A 15,909-nucleotide genomic window follows, 5' to 3' on the forward strand; every position below is an offset into this window, starting at 1 on the left:
CAAACTCATCCTTCCCATAACACCTCTCCTCTCCCTCTCCCTACCCACCACTTCCCTCTGATCATCATTCTGCCTAACTCTAACCCTCTTTCCCCCGAAAGGCCCCAAAACAGGCGTACCAGCAACCTCCCACACCGTTTCCTCTCTCGCTCCAATCTCAATAGGACTATCACTCCCCATCTCAGGATTCTCTGCCGGCGCAGAATTCCAAACACCTCGATACTGTCTCGAGTATTCGTCGTCGATTTCTTTTCGGGTCATTTCGATGCGGTTCTTTTCTGCGTTCGATGAGGCCTGGATGAAGCGAGATCTTCGACCCCATGTAGTGGCTTCTCGGTTTTGTTTGCGTCGATTATGGTGGCGATATAAGAGGGCGGAAAGGATGAGGAGGCAGGAAAGAGTTATGAAGATGAAGATTGTGAGGGAGACTATGAGGGTTGTGCGGGAGATGAGGATTTGGCTTGGGTTTGATTTTGTGCAGGTTATGGTGTTTGAGGCCGAGATGTGATGCGTTGTGTTTGTTCTTCGGTGCTCTGATCGGGCGAAGAGGAATGGAGACATGGTTGTGTCTCCCTCCAGTGAGCACAGACGTTGTCGTGATTTCGAGCTGGTCTGTGGAAAAATTCCGTTCGCGATCTAAGGTCATGCGATGGAGGATAAGTGTGTGTAACAAAAGACAATACTGCAAAGAAGACTGCAATCCCTAGACCTTACATTTTCCCGCGGCAGCTGGAATTATTCTACCAGGCGAGCTCGCTGCACAATTGCGGCGTCGCAAGCTCGAAACCCACCTTTGCTATAGAAAGCAATGTTCTCTGCATCTAACAAGGGATCGGATGATAATACCGCTTCGACGATGCTGTTGATGGCGTTCGCGGCAGCCAGTCAGAATTGATTGGCTGCAAAGCTGCATACCATGTCGAAGTTCTCAGCTGAAAATAACGCGGTAGCTGAGAGGGCGCTTAGCAAGTTTCATTCGCCGAAACGAGCAGATCAGGCCGATGAGGACGGCATGAAGAGGCGCTTTCTCGCATGAAGTGTCAAAACATTTGTGTTGAGTTGGTGGGTTGCAGCCCAAATTATTACTGGAGCGGGAAGTGAACACAACTGGCCTCAAATGATAGACTTCGGTCCAAGCCGTCCAGAAGCAAGAGCTGCAGCTTTCCGCGACCAGATCTGGTCGGGCTCATTGGAAGTTCGGTGCATCGAATTGTGCAATATGATGGCGTTTGCGACCTAGAGAAGATCAGACTTGTCTTCGTTCGGGAGCTGGCGCAAAGTCGCTGCTCATTGCTTCCTTCCCTCAATCACCCTCATGATGTCGTCCATATTATTCGCATCACCCTTTCTCTTCTTGGGCTTTCGTTTCTTCTCCTTCTTACCGCTCTTCTCGTCCTCATCCCAGCCATCGTCTTCGCCGACCTTACCCTTCCATTGCGACAGCTTGACTTTAGCGTCCTCGAAATCTGCTTCGTCCTCAAAGCGACTCTCGCCAAAGCCCATATCAATATCGTCCATGTCGCGATCTTGCCGCGCGAGCATCTTTGCACGTTTCGCGAGACGCGCTTGCCGCTCTTCTTTGCTCTCGGAACCATTATCCTCCTCGACATCCTCATCCGCAGCAGATCGTTCGGCGCCCAGCTGTGACGCCTTCTTGAGCACGTTCTCGATTCCTTTGAAGCGGTCTTGCTCTTGCTCCTCGTCCTTGCTCTTACTTTCGCCAAAGTAATTTCGTTGTGCTTTCGATGGTTCTGAGGCAGTCGCCTTTTGGTTGGCATCGTCCTCCTGGGGACGTTCTGTCCTTTCGATGGACTTCTCCTGTGAAGTAGCCACCTTGGGTTTTGTAGACTCAGTCTCGTCGTCGCTGCCGCTATTGTCCTCGTCATCCATGCCACCAAGCGGATCGTATTCAGTTCCCACCCCTCCGAAGATGTCCTCGTCAGACTCCACGTCCGGCTCCGGATTCTTCTTCTGCTCTGGAACCACAACATCTGCTCCCAAGACCGGCCTGCTGACATCTGGCATAGCAGCCTTTGATTCTGTACCCGCCTGAGCTTTTCGAACCATCTTCTTCACAGTGCCGTCTTCATTCGTGATCGTGACCACCTCTCTGCCCTTTTGATCAATCTCGACCTTCGGCTTCACCTGGTCGCCCACTCTGCGCCATCTGCTGTCCAAGCTCGGCACAGAGGCTGCTTTCGCGTCAGCGGCTGCTTTGCGCTGTGCCTTTAGCTCCGCCATGATCTCGTCCCGTGTGCGCTTCTTGCCAGCAACTTGCGCCGGAGCCTTCACGCCCTTCTTCTCAACTTGCTCTCGCTGTACGGTTTCGACCTCTTTCTCAGCCAATTGATCTAGCTCGTCATCAACGTCGGGTGAAGCATATCCATCGTCCTCCTTCTTCCCACCGCCGAGACCTAATACATCCTCTCCTCTGCGCACGCGCTCCAATAATTTTTTGTCCAAACCCTTTACTAGATGCGTGCTGGAGACATCACCTCCTGTAATCTCATCCCTTAAAGCCTCAAACGTCGCCTGCTCCAGCTGTCCAAGCTTCACCTGTTCCTCGAGCGCCTTGATCCTCTTTGCCTTGTCATCCTCAGCATCCTCTGCTTCCTGTCGCGCTTTCGCTCGGTCGGTATATCCAGCAGCAAACTTACTGCCCTTCGGCGCAACTGACTTGAATTTCTTGGTAGGTTGTAAGGAAGCATGCTGTTCTCGTACTTGTCGAGCAAAATCCTTACTGCCGATAGCCTTTCCCGGCCGCGGTGTCATTCCCACGAATGCGCTCTTCTTTTCCCCCAGCGCAGAGGGTCGACTTGAGGGTGAGGCGCCATTCGCATTGCTGGAAAGGAGTGATCGGAAGTCGTCGTTCCTCATGTCTGCGGTGCTGAAGGATTGTCGTTGGATCAAGGATGGAGGTCAATGCCTTAGCCAGGCAGTAGCGTCAGGATGGCCGCGTTAATCGCTGCAGGTCATCAACGCTGTTTTCGCATCTTCCGTGTCCGACAGATTGGTAGATTTGTCGGGGCCCAAGATCCTGGCTCGAGCGGCCGGGAAGGAAAGATAATAGACGGATTTCGCTACACCTTTCTAACTCGACAGGTGCCGCTCTAGTCCCTAATTAAGCCGCTAAGATCCAATTATAGTTAAGCGTAGTATAAATTTTATATAACCTATACCGTTGCTATATTAGAACGTACGGCCTCTACTAGTAGTCTCTCTATAACGCGTTATATTAAAAGACTAAGTTATACTTAAGTTGTACTAAACCTAGTAAGTGTTTTACCGTATTAGAAGCCTAGAGCGGTAGCGAATAGTACTCGAATAGGATTCTAAAGGAAGCTAAGAGTCCTAATTAGGCCTATCTTTAAAGTAGTACCTAGAGCGGTATTAAAGATATAGCGAAATACGTCTAATAAATAGAGGTTAGCGGACCCTAAGTCGCTCGTACGCGTACGACTGTTAATAACTTACTAAATAGTATAATTATTATTAAGTCGTAAGGTATTACTCTTAGGTATTGCTCGAATAGCCTTATATACTAGCTATTTTAAGTTAGAAATATAGATATCTAGGCTAGAAGTAGCGATATACCGGGATATACGATATATAATATCTTATTTAGATAGTAATAACGATAGCTTACGCGACGGCGATAGCGACAGCGAGATTTAGGTAGGAAGATATAGCGTTATACGCGAATATCTATTAATTTAGCCCGGATTTAGGCCCGATAACTCTAACTTTGCTACTATAAGTTATATCGTAAGCAACTTATTTAAAACTTTACTAAAATAATATATAATACCTAAGTCGCTTAACGTAACGTACGTATAATTAACTATAAGTCGCTCGAATCTACCTCCTTCTAACTTAAAGTGCCCCGCTTTATAGATATACTTAGACCTACTAACTCGTATCTCTTCCTTCTACTACTATAGCGACTACTATTATAACCTAGCTCTTATATTATATTAGTACTATACTATATCTATAGTTATTAGAGCTAAAGAGGCTATACGTAATTAGTATATAACTAGGCTAAGTAAAGCTAGGGTCTCGATGCCTTAGGTAGGGCTTAGCGCTTAGTATTAGGCTAACTCTCCTACCTTCCTCCCTCTCCTCCTAGATCTTTATCGAATACTACTTGTACCTACTACTACCCTATCTACCTACTAATATAACCCTTATTATATAGTATTCGATCTACCCTTTAAGGGTAGTAGCTAGATAGTCCCTATTTTAAGCTTTTAGTAGTATAGCTACGAGAACTATCGATTTAACTATATTGCGCCCGAAGAACGGGACCTATATGTACTATTTACTAAAACAACCGTACTAATTATTAAGTAAGGCCTTCTATACTGCCTATTATACTAAGTCGATTATACTAGGCTAATACCTACTAATTCCGCTACATCCGTACTATAAGGGGCTATAATACATTATTAGTGCTACCCCTTATTATAATAGCCGGCTTATTACGAAGCAATAACAACCGCGGCGCCGCTAGTAGCGCTAGCAATAACAATACTAGTAGTATAGAGCCTATTAAGGAACCTATAGTCCTAGGTAACAATCTAGAATTGCCTATTAACGACATTCTTAATAACATTATTAATTAACGATATAGCTAACTAGCCTTTAGCCTACAACTAGTAGGAAGGCTTTAAGAAGCTACTTAAAATAGGCTTACTACCCTACGCTAAGAGCAGTAGCTAAAGGATAACCTCCTCGAGCTTTGCCGCCTTTAGAAAACCCCGACAACTACTACTAAACTAATAGTAGGACCTTCCTTACTATCTGTTTAGAAGAAGAAGGATGCTAAGCTTAAGGACTACACTGTATTTAACGGCTCTAGTCGCAAGCAGTATAATAATTATATACGTAATTATAAGCTTAACTAGCGAAATATACCGAGGGCCCTTCTAGACGACTATTTATTAGTTGTCTACGCTATACAGTACATTAATAGCGATCTAAAACGCACCTAGGATAACTATTTTAACTCTCTATCGGCGCGCGAATCTTACCGGTCTTCTAGACGAATTCGGAGACGATATTCTCGCTATATAGTAGCGGTAAGGCGTACGATAGCAGCGAACAGTTAGAGACGAAGGGAGGATAGTTAAGAAGGAAGGGAGGACGAATAGAAAGCACTATATACTAGGGTAGAGGAGGTGCTAAAGGCGGAGGATAGAAGAACCCCTAAGAGGGTATATAGGATAATAATCTTAGAACTCCTTAGAGGACTAAAAGCAATCTATAACTAGGCAAGCTACGTAATTACAAAGGTAGCTAATACAGTCGTAGCAAAGATTACGAAGAAACAATAGGAGACAAGCCTAAACTACCGCACCTAGGCAGTAGTAGCTAGTTAGGAGGCGCTAAAACCCCCGAGGATAGTAGTTAGAGTCTATATTACGGACCTATAGGAGCAAAAGGAAATCTAAGGACTTATAGGGAAAGAGATTATAGAAAGAATTATAGTTAAAGAGGTAATTAGGGCTAGGAACGAAGGTAAAGGGGTAATTAAGCTATTTATAGTATAAGAGCAGGACAAAAAGAAGCTAGAAACACAAAAAGAATAGACAACTAAGATAGGGAAAACAGCAAAGGTCTCCTAATAGCAATTTATAATTATAGCCTATAATATAATAAGAAGCTTTAGGGAAGAATAGGATATTAAGAGCCTATAGAGACAAAACTAAGCTATATACCTAGGCCTAAAGATTACAAAAGTGGTATAGATTAAAAGGAAAATCGAAGAGACTAAGAAGCAGTCTTCCCTAATTATCTAGGTAGAGAGTATAGAGCAAGCTAATATAGTGCTAGACTAGGGGTTGTTCTAAGACTTCGAAAGATTAGAAACAGAGATATACAGAAGCAACTATAGGATAATACAGTGCTTCAAATGTCAACACTATAGACACTTAGCAGCTAAGTGTATAAAGACAACTAACACCTGCTCCTACTATGCAGGGGATTACTAGGTTAAAGAATGTAAAGCATATAAAGGAGAAGCAAGATGTATATACTATACTAAAAGATACCCCTCTTAGGCGAAGGAATACCTAGTAAGAATATAGGCAGCTAGGAAGGCAAAGGAGGCTAGAATTAATATACTAAAAAGATATATAATAAGCTAGGGCAGCTAGGTATAGAAGCAACCTAGCTAAGTGCTACAAAAGAGGTCTAGATAAGATAATAGGTTTACATTCAGGGCCTTACTAGTATAAGAGAGTTACTAACAACTAGGGAGACTAAGATACCTTAATATTATAGGAAAGGAAGCAGGGCAGACAAAGCTTAGTTAAATATTAGTCTAAAGTGAGGGAAGACTAAAGGAAAACTTATAGGGAAATAATATAGATAAAACCTAATAAATATTGCAACATTACTAAACATTATACAGTACAATATCAATAAGAGCAAAGACAAGGTATAGAGGAGCTTCCTTTAAGCACTAAACCTAAAAGAACATTACATTATTGCAATCTAAGAGCCCTAGCTTAACCTATATACAAAGAGACTAGCAATAGTTAAAGACCTAAGATACTACCTAATTATCTACAACTAGGGAGCCCTAAGGATATACATCTATATTAGTAAGGAGATAGATACAGAAACCTAGTAGGCTATACTATAGGAGGATAGGGACCTAATATTAATTTAAGTAGAGACATCCTAAGGTACACTCTAAGTCTACTATATATACAACCTACTACTAGACTTAAGAAGCAGTACCTAACTGAAAACCCTAGAAAGACTACCTAGAGTTATCTAGGGGAACACCTACTAAATCCTACTTAGGGATTTCAACCTCTACTACCCCCTCTAGGGCTTAGACTTTACCCTAGCTTACTACTTCCTAGTAGGAAGACTAATTGATATATTAGAGAGGGAAGGAATAGAAATTGTTACCTTAAAGGGACTAATTACTTAGGAGGCAAGAGGAAGTAGTAGTATACTAGACCTATACTTTGTATTATATTAGATTAGGAATAGGATTATAAGATATAGGGTCAACTAGGAACTAGAAGAATTATTAGACTACTTCCCGGTGTAGATTAAGCTAAATGTCTAAGCTAATTAGGAAAGGGAACTAGAGGAGAAGCTCAACTAGAAAGGTGCCTAATAGGGTAGGATTAGGGAGGAACTAGAAAGAGACCTAAAACTAGAGGAACTCTTAATAAAGCACCTACTAAGGCTAGAGGACATTAATAAGGCAGTAGAAGAACTAATAGGAATCCTAAAATAGGTAGCTAGAAAGCATACCCTAGCAAAGAAATATTTACTGTACTAGCAACTATACTAGACTAGTAAGTATATAAGGAAGGTTAAAGTAGCAAGGAAAGCTAGGAGGCAGTAGATATAAACCTATACCTAGGAAGTATAGGACAACTATAATAAAGCCTACTAGGAAAAGAAGATCTAGATTAAGAAAGACAAGATACAAGAATAGAGATCTATAATAGGAATAATTATAAAGAAACTAGAGGAGATATAGAGGATAGCTAAATAGGCAAGGAGACCTAAATAGGATAAGGATATACTACTACAATTCCCGGACATTATAGACTAATAAGGACAAATATAGACTATAATAGAAGGGAAAGTAAGAGCCCTAGGCTAACACTTCTTCTATAGAAAAGTATAAGCAGACCTATTAGACATAAAGGAGAAAGAATAAGAGACTCTACTACTAGGCATACTAAGAGATACCTAGATTAAACCCGAAACTATTAAAAGGATCCTAAAGAAAATTCCAAGCAATAAGGCACTAGGAGAAGACAAGATCTATAACAAACTTCTAAAAGCATATAGGAAGGGGCTAGCCCTAGTACTAGCTAATATCTTTTTATAAAGCCTAGTACTAGGACACTACCTAAGACTATTTAGGAAGTCCCTAACAGTAGTGCTAAGGAAGCCCTAGAAGGAAGACTATATATAGCTTAAGGCCTATAGACTAATAGCCCTACTTAATATAATAGGCAAGATACTAGAAAAAATTGTCGCTAAAAGGCTAATAACCTTTACTAAGGAAAGGAACATCCTTCCTAAAGGCTAGATAGGAGGAAGAAAGAAGAGGTTAATACTAATAGCTATAGAACTAATTACAGAATAGATCAAGCATATCTAGTACTATAGTTAAAACTAGGTAGCAACCCTCCTCTCCCTTAATATCTTAGGAGCCTTTAATAATATCTCCTATAAAAGGCTCCTATATATACTTAAACAGAAAGCTATACTAAACTGGATAGTCTAATTCATCTAGTCCTTCCTATAGGAACGATTAATACAGCTTATTCTAGGCAAATTTAAATCAGACCTAATACTAACTAAAAAGGGAATCCCCTAAGGATTAATACTCTCCCTAATCCTCTTCCTTATCTTTATAGTAGACCTACTCCTACTCCTAGAATTAAAAAACACATTAGCATTAGGGTTTGTAGATAATACAAACATCCTAGCCTAGTCTAAGACAACAGAAACTAACTGTAAGATCCTAGAAGAGAAGCACTAGGAGTATAAAAAATAGGCAAGGAGGCATAGAGTAAAATTCGCCCTAGAAAAGTACTAGCTTATCCACTTTAGTAAGGCTAAATTAACCTACAATATAAAGCAATTAATCACTATCTAAGGCTTTGAAACCCAACTATTAGTAGAGCTTAGGGTACTAGGGATCTAGCTAGATCTAAAACTAAATTAGGGACTATAAGTAAAGAAGGCAAAGTAGAGGGCAGATGCTAATATGCAATCCATTAATAGGCTTATAGCCTCTATATAGGGGGCTATATTCGAGAAAGCCAAAGTTATATATAAAGCAATTGTTAAGCTAGTAATACTATATAGAGCACAGATATAGATAGCCTAGGAGAAAACACTAAAGAGGATTGAGTAACTAGTTAGCAGGTCCTAAACCTAAAGCCTAAAGAAAATCCTAGGAGCATATAAAACTATACTAATAAGGGTAGTAGAAATGGAATCAGGGATCCTACTAGTTAAACAATACTTCAAGGGACTAAGACTCTAATATATAGCAAAGATAATAGAATACCTAGCCTAACAGACTATCTAAAAGGCACTAGACAAGATAAAAGCCTAGCATATTAGGACTAGGAGGCGAGACAGACTACAAATAACTCCCTAGAAAGTCAAAGACCTAGAGCAATATAGAGTCTTAATAAGAGAAATGCTAGAGAAAGAGCTTTAGGGACTAAATACAAGGCTAAAGGAAGACAAGCTAAAGGGAGAGAAACAAAGCCTAGCAGAATCAATTGCTAGATACCTATAGGAGCAGGAATAGAATAAAATACAAGTCAGACTAGGAACCCTAAAGGCACTAATCAAATTTGGTTAATACAACTACTAGCTCTATAAGGACCTAAACAGGGCCGAGGCAAGCCTAGCTATCTAAATCAGATCTAAACACATTAGACTCAGATCTTACCTATTTAGAAGAAACGTCCTAGGAATTAAAAGCAGAGCTTGCTAATATAGCTACTAATCTCAGAACCCTAAGCATATACCGCTAGTCTGCCCTTAATAGTTAGAAGGCAGAAGTAATTAGAGACAAAAAGCAATAGAAAGGGAATACGACAAGCTGATCTAGAGTAAAGAAGACCTAAAGAGGATAGTAAAGTGGATTATTAAACAGGGATTTGTATAACAATTCGCACTAGTAAGGGAAACTAAGGAGTAGATAAGAAGGAGGGAAGAAGAGGGGGAAAGAAGGGCAGGGCAGTAGGCAAGGTAGTTAGAGGGTAACAACTATAACACTAGTGCACCCTAGAGGAAGGAAAACAAGGAAACGAGGAAGATCAATACTTATAAATAGGACAGGAGGGAGGTTTTTACTAACTAAGTTAGTTTCCTACCTAAAACAATATATAGAAACAGACCTGCATAGGCCGAAAGGCACTACAACAGGCAAATGAAATATCTATCTATCTATCTATTTTAACTCTCTTAATAATTAGACTACTATTTAGTAGCAAACCTACAAAACTATTATACTAGACACCCTTAGAAACCCTATACTAAGGCAATAGCACGCTTAGGACTAGTACCTTCGAGCTAAGCAAAAGACTAATTAATCGGCCCGCTTATTTAAGGCCTATTTAAAGACCCTCGAGGATAACCTTCTGGCTAAGACTAATTCTATATAGATCTCGGAGATACGTCTAAAACTTAGATAGGAACTTATCCTTAAATTAGACCGCCGCCGTATATTTAAATAGGCTAACCTAATACGTATTTAATTTATAGTCGAAGTGGAAATAGCTAAGCGAGCTATTTAGCTTTAATAACGACTAGAATTAAGGATCCGGCTAGCTAGCACTAACCGTAGCAACCGTAGTGCCTATAGAGGAAACTAAGGTTCCTACTAGAATAACAATACTAATAATAGGAATAGTAACAACGACCGCGGAAGAGGCCGTAGCCGGCGGCTATATAGAGGAGGCCGCGATAGGGGCTATAGAAGAGGCTCGTATCCCTATAGTGCTAACCGCTTAGCTAATAATAGCAGCAATAATAGCTACGGCAATCTCCTAACTAGATTGAAGTGCTTTAACTATAATAGCACTAGCTATCTACTAGGCTAATACGATAAACCTAAGGACTAGGCCCGGATTAACCGCGCTTCCGCTAAATATAGGAAACACCTCTTAGCGGCTAACGCTACCCCTATAGGCTAATCTTCAAAAAAAGAATAAGCGCCGCACCAACTATTAGCCTTATACGGCGTAAGACTATCGATATTGTACTAGCTATTATACGTACCTGTCTTATATAGGACACGTATAGAACTAACTATAAGACTAAGGTTATACTAGATCTAGGAAATTTAGTTAGTACCCTTATTAACTATCGCCTAGCTAAGTAATTAGACCTTCGACAACTAAAGACAACTAATATGCTAACCCTTGCTTAGTTTAATAACGCTCGGCACCTAACCTATAGGGCTTACTATATTCCTATAGTCCTAAGAGACGACCTCGGCAATAAGCGCCTATTAGACTTTACTACCTACGCAGTTAATATAGACAACCTTCTATCTAATATTGTTATTAGTAACCCTATCCTTAAGCAACACGCTATAGCTATAGACTTAGGTAGCTAATAGTAGCGATTTAGGATCGCTAGGAAGGAGGACATTAAATATATTAACGTTAGCGAGTATCCTAATAATATTAAGGTCCTATTTATTAGCAACCTAACCTTAGCGGATCCGACTACTAACCTGCTCGGTAGTAATAACGATAAACCTATGCCCCCTAACGGTATAGACCCTAATTAGCTTGCTCGTATACTATAGCCTATTCGAGAAACCTATATTAATATATTTAAACACTACCTAGTATCGACATTGCCTATATTTAAAGAGACGGATTATAAGATTAATATTATAGAAGGCAAAGAGGTCCCTTTTAGGCCCCTCTACAACCTTAGTAAACGAGAGCTTGCTATATTGCGTAAATATCTAGATAAGAACCTAGCTAATAGTCGAATCTAGTATAGCAACAGCCCTACTAGTATACTAATGCTTTTCGTCCTAAAGAAGGATAGTAGCCTACGCCTATATATTAATTACCGTAGGCTTAACGCTATCACTATTAAGGACCGCTGTCTACTTAGTACTTCCGCTTATTAATAAGACTCTCGATCGCCTTTCTAGCGCCTATTTCTATACTATATTAGATATTAAGGATACGTACTATCGTATCTATATTCGTAAGGGCGATAAATAGAAAATAGCCTTCTATACTCGCTATAGCTATTTCGAGTATTTAGTTATACTATTCGGCCTAGCTAATGCCCCTACAATATTCTAGTTCTATATTAATCGGGCCCTATTAGGCCTATTAGACTACCTCTGTATAGTTTACCTAGATAATATCCTAGTTTATATACACTTACCTAATATTGCGGAATACTAGGCTATAGTCCGCAAGGTACTCGATCGCTTAAGAACCTATAGCTTATATTATAAGCCTTCTAAATGTACCTTTGCTACTAAGAAGGTATCCTTCCTCGGCTTCCTCGTATTAACTAATAGTATTAAAGCTAATCCTAATCGGATTAAGACTATTACTAAGTAGCTAACGCCTACTAGTATTAAGGAGCTTTAATTATTCCTAGGTTTCGCTAACTTCTACCGTCGATTTATCGAAGGTTATCTATAGCACGTAATACTACTAACTAAGCTTACTAAAACTAAGGCTAACCTATCTAGGGAGTTTAAATAGACTAATAGAACACAAGCCGCTTTTGGCGGTCTAAAGCGGCGCTTTACTAAAGTCCCCTTATTATACTATTTCGTACTAAGCAAACAGATTTGAATTAAAACTAACGCTTTACAGTTCGCTATATTAGCTATTATATTATAATAGGCTAATAATACCTATTAGTACCCGATTGCCTTCTTTTTACGAAAGATAATCGATATAGAGCGTCGTTACGAGACCTATAAGTAAGAGCTCTTAGCAATCGTAGAAGCCTTTAAGTATTAGCGCTACTATCTCGATAGTGCTTAGTACCCTATTTAGGTCTATATAGACTATAACAACCTGCGTAGTGTTACTAAGGTTATAAGGGTTATAGGTCGATAGGCTAGATAGGCCGTCTACCTCGCTAGGTTCGATTTTAATATATTATACCGGCTAGGCGTAAGTAACCCTACTAATAGTCTATCGAGGCGACCTAATTACGATAGCGAGACTTAGTATATTAATTCATTGTTTCTAACCCTATAGTATAAGATTGCTATAGCCTATGTTGTTAATAAGTAAGCGTAGGATAAGCGGACTTCCGGACCCCGTAGCGGCAACAAATACTATAGCGGAGTTGTCGTTCTTCTAGTATGCGTTAGAAAGGACGTAGATCGCTCGAGCTATAACGACTCGATTAAAGATATTGCTATCTATAGCGATAGCACTATAGAAGAGGTTATAGTAGTTCTAGCTACTAGTACTATTAGATATATATAATACGTACCTCGTTCGATAGTAAGGATACTATTAAATAACCTTACAAATAGGGATAGTTAATCGTTTATAGATAAGCTATTATAGGCTTAGTAGAGGGACGCCTTTGCTATTAAACGTATTAATAAGCTTATAAGTAGGCGAAAGACTCGATCTAGTAAAAGTAATAATTAGTCGATTAACGACGAAGGTTACTTAAAGTTTAAGGGTAGATACTATATCCCCGCTAAACAATCGATTAGATAAGAGCTTTTAAAGCGATACTATAATAGTAAGCTTGCTAGTTACTATAGTATAGAGAGGTCGCACGAGCTACTATTACGCATATACTACTAGCTAAATAGTAAACAGTATATAAAAGAATATATATAGACCTATATAGTATACTAGCGTATTAAGGCACTAAAGTACTTGCTATTTAGCGAGTTGTCTTCACTTCCTATTCCTAGGAAGCTATTCGTAGAGCTTATAATAGATTTTATTATAGGCCTTCCTCCTACTAAGCGTAGGGGCAGCAAGGATATATATAATACTATCCTTATTATAGTAGATCGATTTACTAAAGGCGCTCGATATATCCCGGCGCGGAAGGATTAGACTGCTATTAATATAGTAGAAGCGCTATAGAATAATATCTTCTATACCTATTAGGGAACCCCTAAGGGGATAGTATCTAATCCTAGATCGATACTAATATCGCACTATTAGAGCGAAATATACCTATAGCTAAAACTAAAGCATCGGCTATTAATAGCCTTCTATCTATAGACTAACGGTTAAATAGAGAGGCAGAATACTACCTTATAGCAGTACCTACGTAGCTACACTAATAAGAACCCCAAGGATTAGGTTAACCTCCTATAGCCTATAGAATTCGTATACAATAATAGTATACACTTATTAACTAAGATTTTACCCTATATAGCTATAATAGGCCGAAACGCTACCTTACTATAAGACCTATTTACGTCGCTCGAGGCCGAGCGTAAGGAAAGGGAAGCGCGTTAAGTACTAGAAACACTAGCGGTAATAGAACGTGTCTAGAAGATACGAGAAATCTATACTAAGATAGCTAAGAAGCTAATAAAGGCTTAAGAGTACTAAAAGACCTACTACGATAAGCGTTATATACTAATAACCTTTAAGCAAGGCGATATAGTTATACTTAGTATAAAGAACCTCCGCATCCGCAAATACCTATTACCTAATAGTAAAACAAGGCCTAAGCTCGTACTAAGATACATTAGCCTATTCCGTATTCGGGAAGTTAAGAACTCCTCCGTATAGGCCTATTAGTTGTAGCTTCCTCCCTATTAGGGCTATTATACTATCTATAATACCTTCTATATATCCCTCCTTAAGCTATACTACTAGCGCGAAGGCGATAAAGCGCCTGCTAAGTTAGAAGAAGTCTTAGCTAATAGTAAAGAGCTATAGTCGGTCGAACGAATACTAAACCATTAGACTAGACAAGGCAAGAAGGAGTACCTACTAAGATAGCAAGGCTATTCGCCTAAATAGGACTTATAGGAAGCTAAAGGCTCCTTTAAGAATATATCTAAGTTATTAGATAAGTATTAGACTAGTATAAAGAAGAAGAAGAAAGCTAAGGGTCTATAATATCGCTAGAAGTCGCTAGAGAGACCTAGGATTAATACTACCCCCGGAGTACTATTAGCTAACTAATTAGAGGCGAGCAATTATTAGTAAAGACAACGAGACTATACTATAATAGCGAACGCGTATAGAATGTTAATAAGCGCGCTATACCGCGTTAACTAACCGCCTACTCTTTTAAGGGCTCTACCCCTTTACTAATACGCCCTATAAGGCTCTCCTCTTAGCATTTAGATCCCCCTCTTTTGTTCCCTTATTCTATCGAGGCCTCGAGGCCTAGGCGGTCGGCGAGGACAGCGCGCGCGGATAATAATAATAATAACGATAATAGCGCCGCGCCGCGAGCTAGCGATAGTTAAGGGACAGCGCGGCTATATTAGTAATAGTAGTACGGAGTGTATTACTAGTTAAAGAAGGAAATTAGAAGCAAGGTAAAGTTAGAGCTAAAACGGCTAGCGCCGCTATTATTAACGTTACCTACTTACTACTATTATTAACCTTACTTACTATCGTTACTATACCTATAAGAACAACCTTACCTATACCGTAGCCTAAGGCCGGAACGTACTACGCTAGCTAGGTTAAAAGATCGAGCCGTTCGGAGGGCTAGAGGCTTAAAAGATTAAGCGATTAATAGACTAACTAAGGGCAAAAATATAGAGCTAAGCTAGCTAGGGTCGATCTTGTAGACAATAGGTTACTCCTCGATCTTTCCGATCCTTTAAGCGAAGCGAACCTTAACTATTGCACTTATAATAGCCTTTACTTATAGAAACTAGACGAACTGTGTTTTTAAAAAGATAAGATTAATTAATAATTAAAGGCTACTAAACCTAACTAATTAGGGCTAGCGAAACTACGAACAATAATAGCCCTCGTAATAATAAGAATAATCCCTCGGGAGCGGACATTTCTAGGTCTTTTAGAGTAGACGTAAAGAACTCGGATAATATTACTTAGAACGGAGGCAGTACTGCAATACCTCGTACGTCTACCTATTATAGTAGGGAAGACGCGCTCGTATTATAATTAGTCGATAGTCCTTAATTCTTATAGATATATATTACTTTATTATATATAAGGATAGCGTAGTTAGAGTTAAGCAGTATATTGCGCTTAGAAGGTAAGGTTTAATATAGGTATATAATTAGGTAGTTAAGTGTTTAATTTAGCGCAGCTAAGCAGCTTATTAGATTTGCTAAGTTAGTAGTAATAGAGGTTAGGATTAGAATATAGAAAGGCTACGGGGGCGCGGCCTTTAGAAGGGAAGCGTATATTAGGGCTAAAGAGGCTATATGTA

General features: G+C 39.8%; 1 protein-coding gene across 1 annotated transcript; it reads right to left on the reverse strand.

The window, feature by feature from the left end:
* Positions 1–1,287: 1,287 nt before the first annotated feature.
* Positions 1,288–2,877, reverse strand: MYCFIDRAFT_27751 (uncharacterized protein; the record flags this gene model as incomplete). Its single annotated transcript, XM_007929722.1, has 1 exon — positions 1,288–2,877. One exon carries the CDS (start codon positions 2,875–2,877, stop codon positions 1,288–1,290), a length of 1,590 nt encoding a protein of 529 aa, XP_007927913.1.
* Positions 2,878–15,909: the final 13,032 nt, after the last annotated feature.

The sequence above is a fragment of the Pseudocercospora fijiensis genome (genome assembly GCF_000340215.1).
Source record: "Pseudocercospora fijiensis CIRAD86 unplaced genomic scaffold MYCFIscaffold_6, whole genome shotgun sequence".
Lineage (NCBI taxonomy): Eukaryota > Fungi > Ascomycota > Dothideomycetes > Mycosphaerellales > Mycosphaerellaceae > Pseudocercospora > Pseudocercospora fijiensis.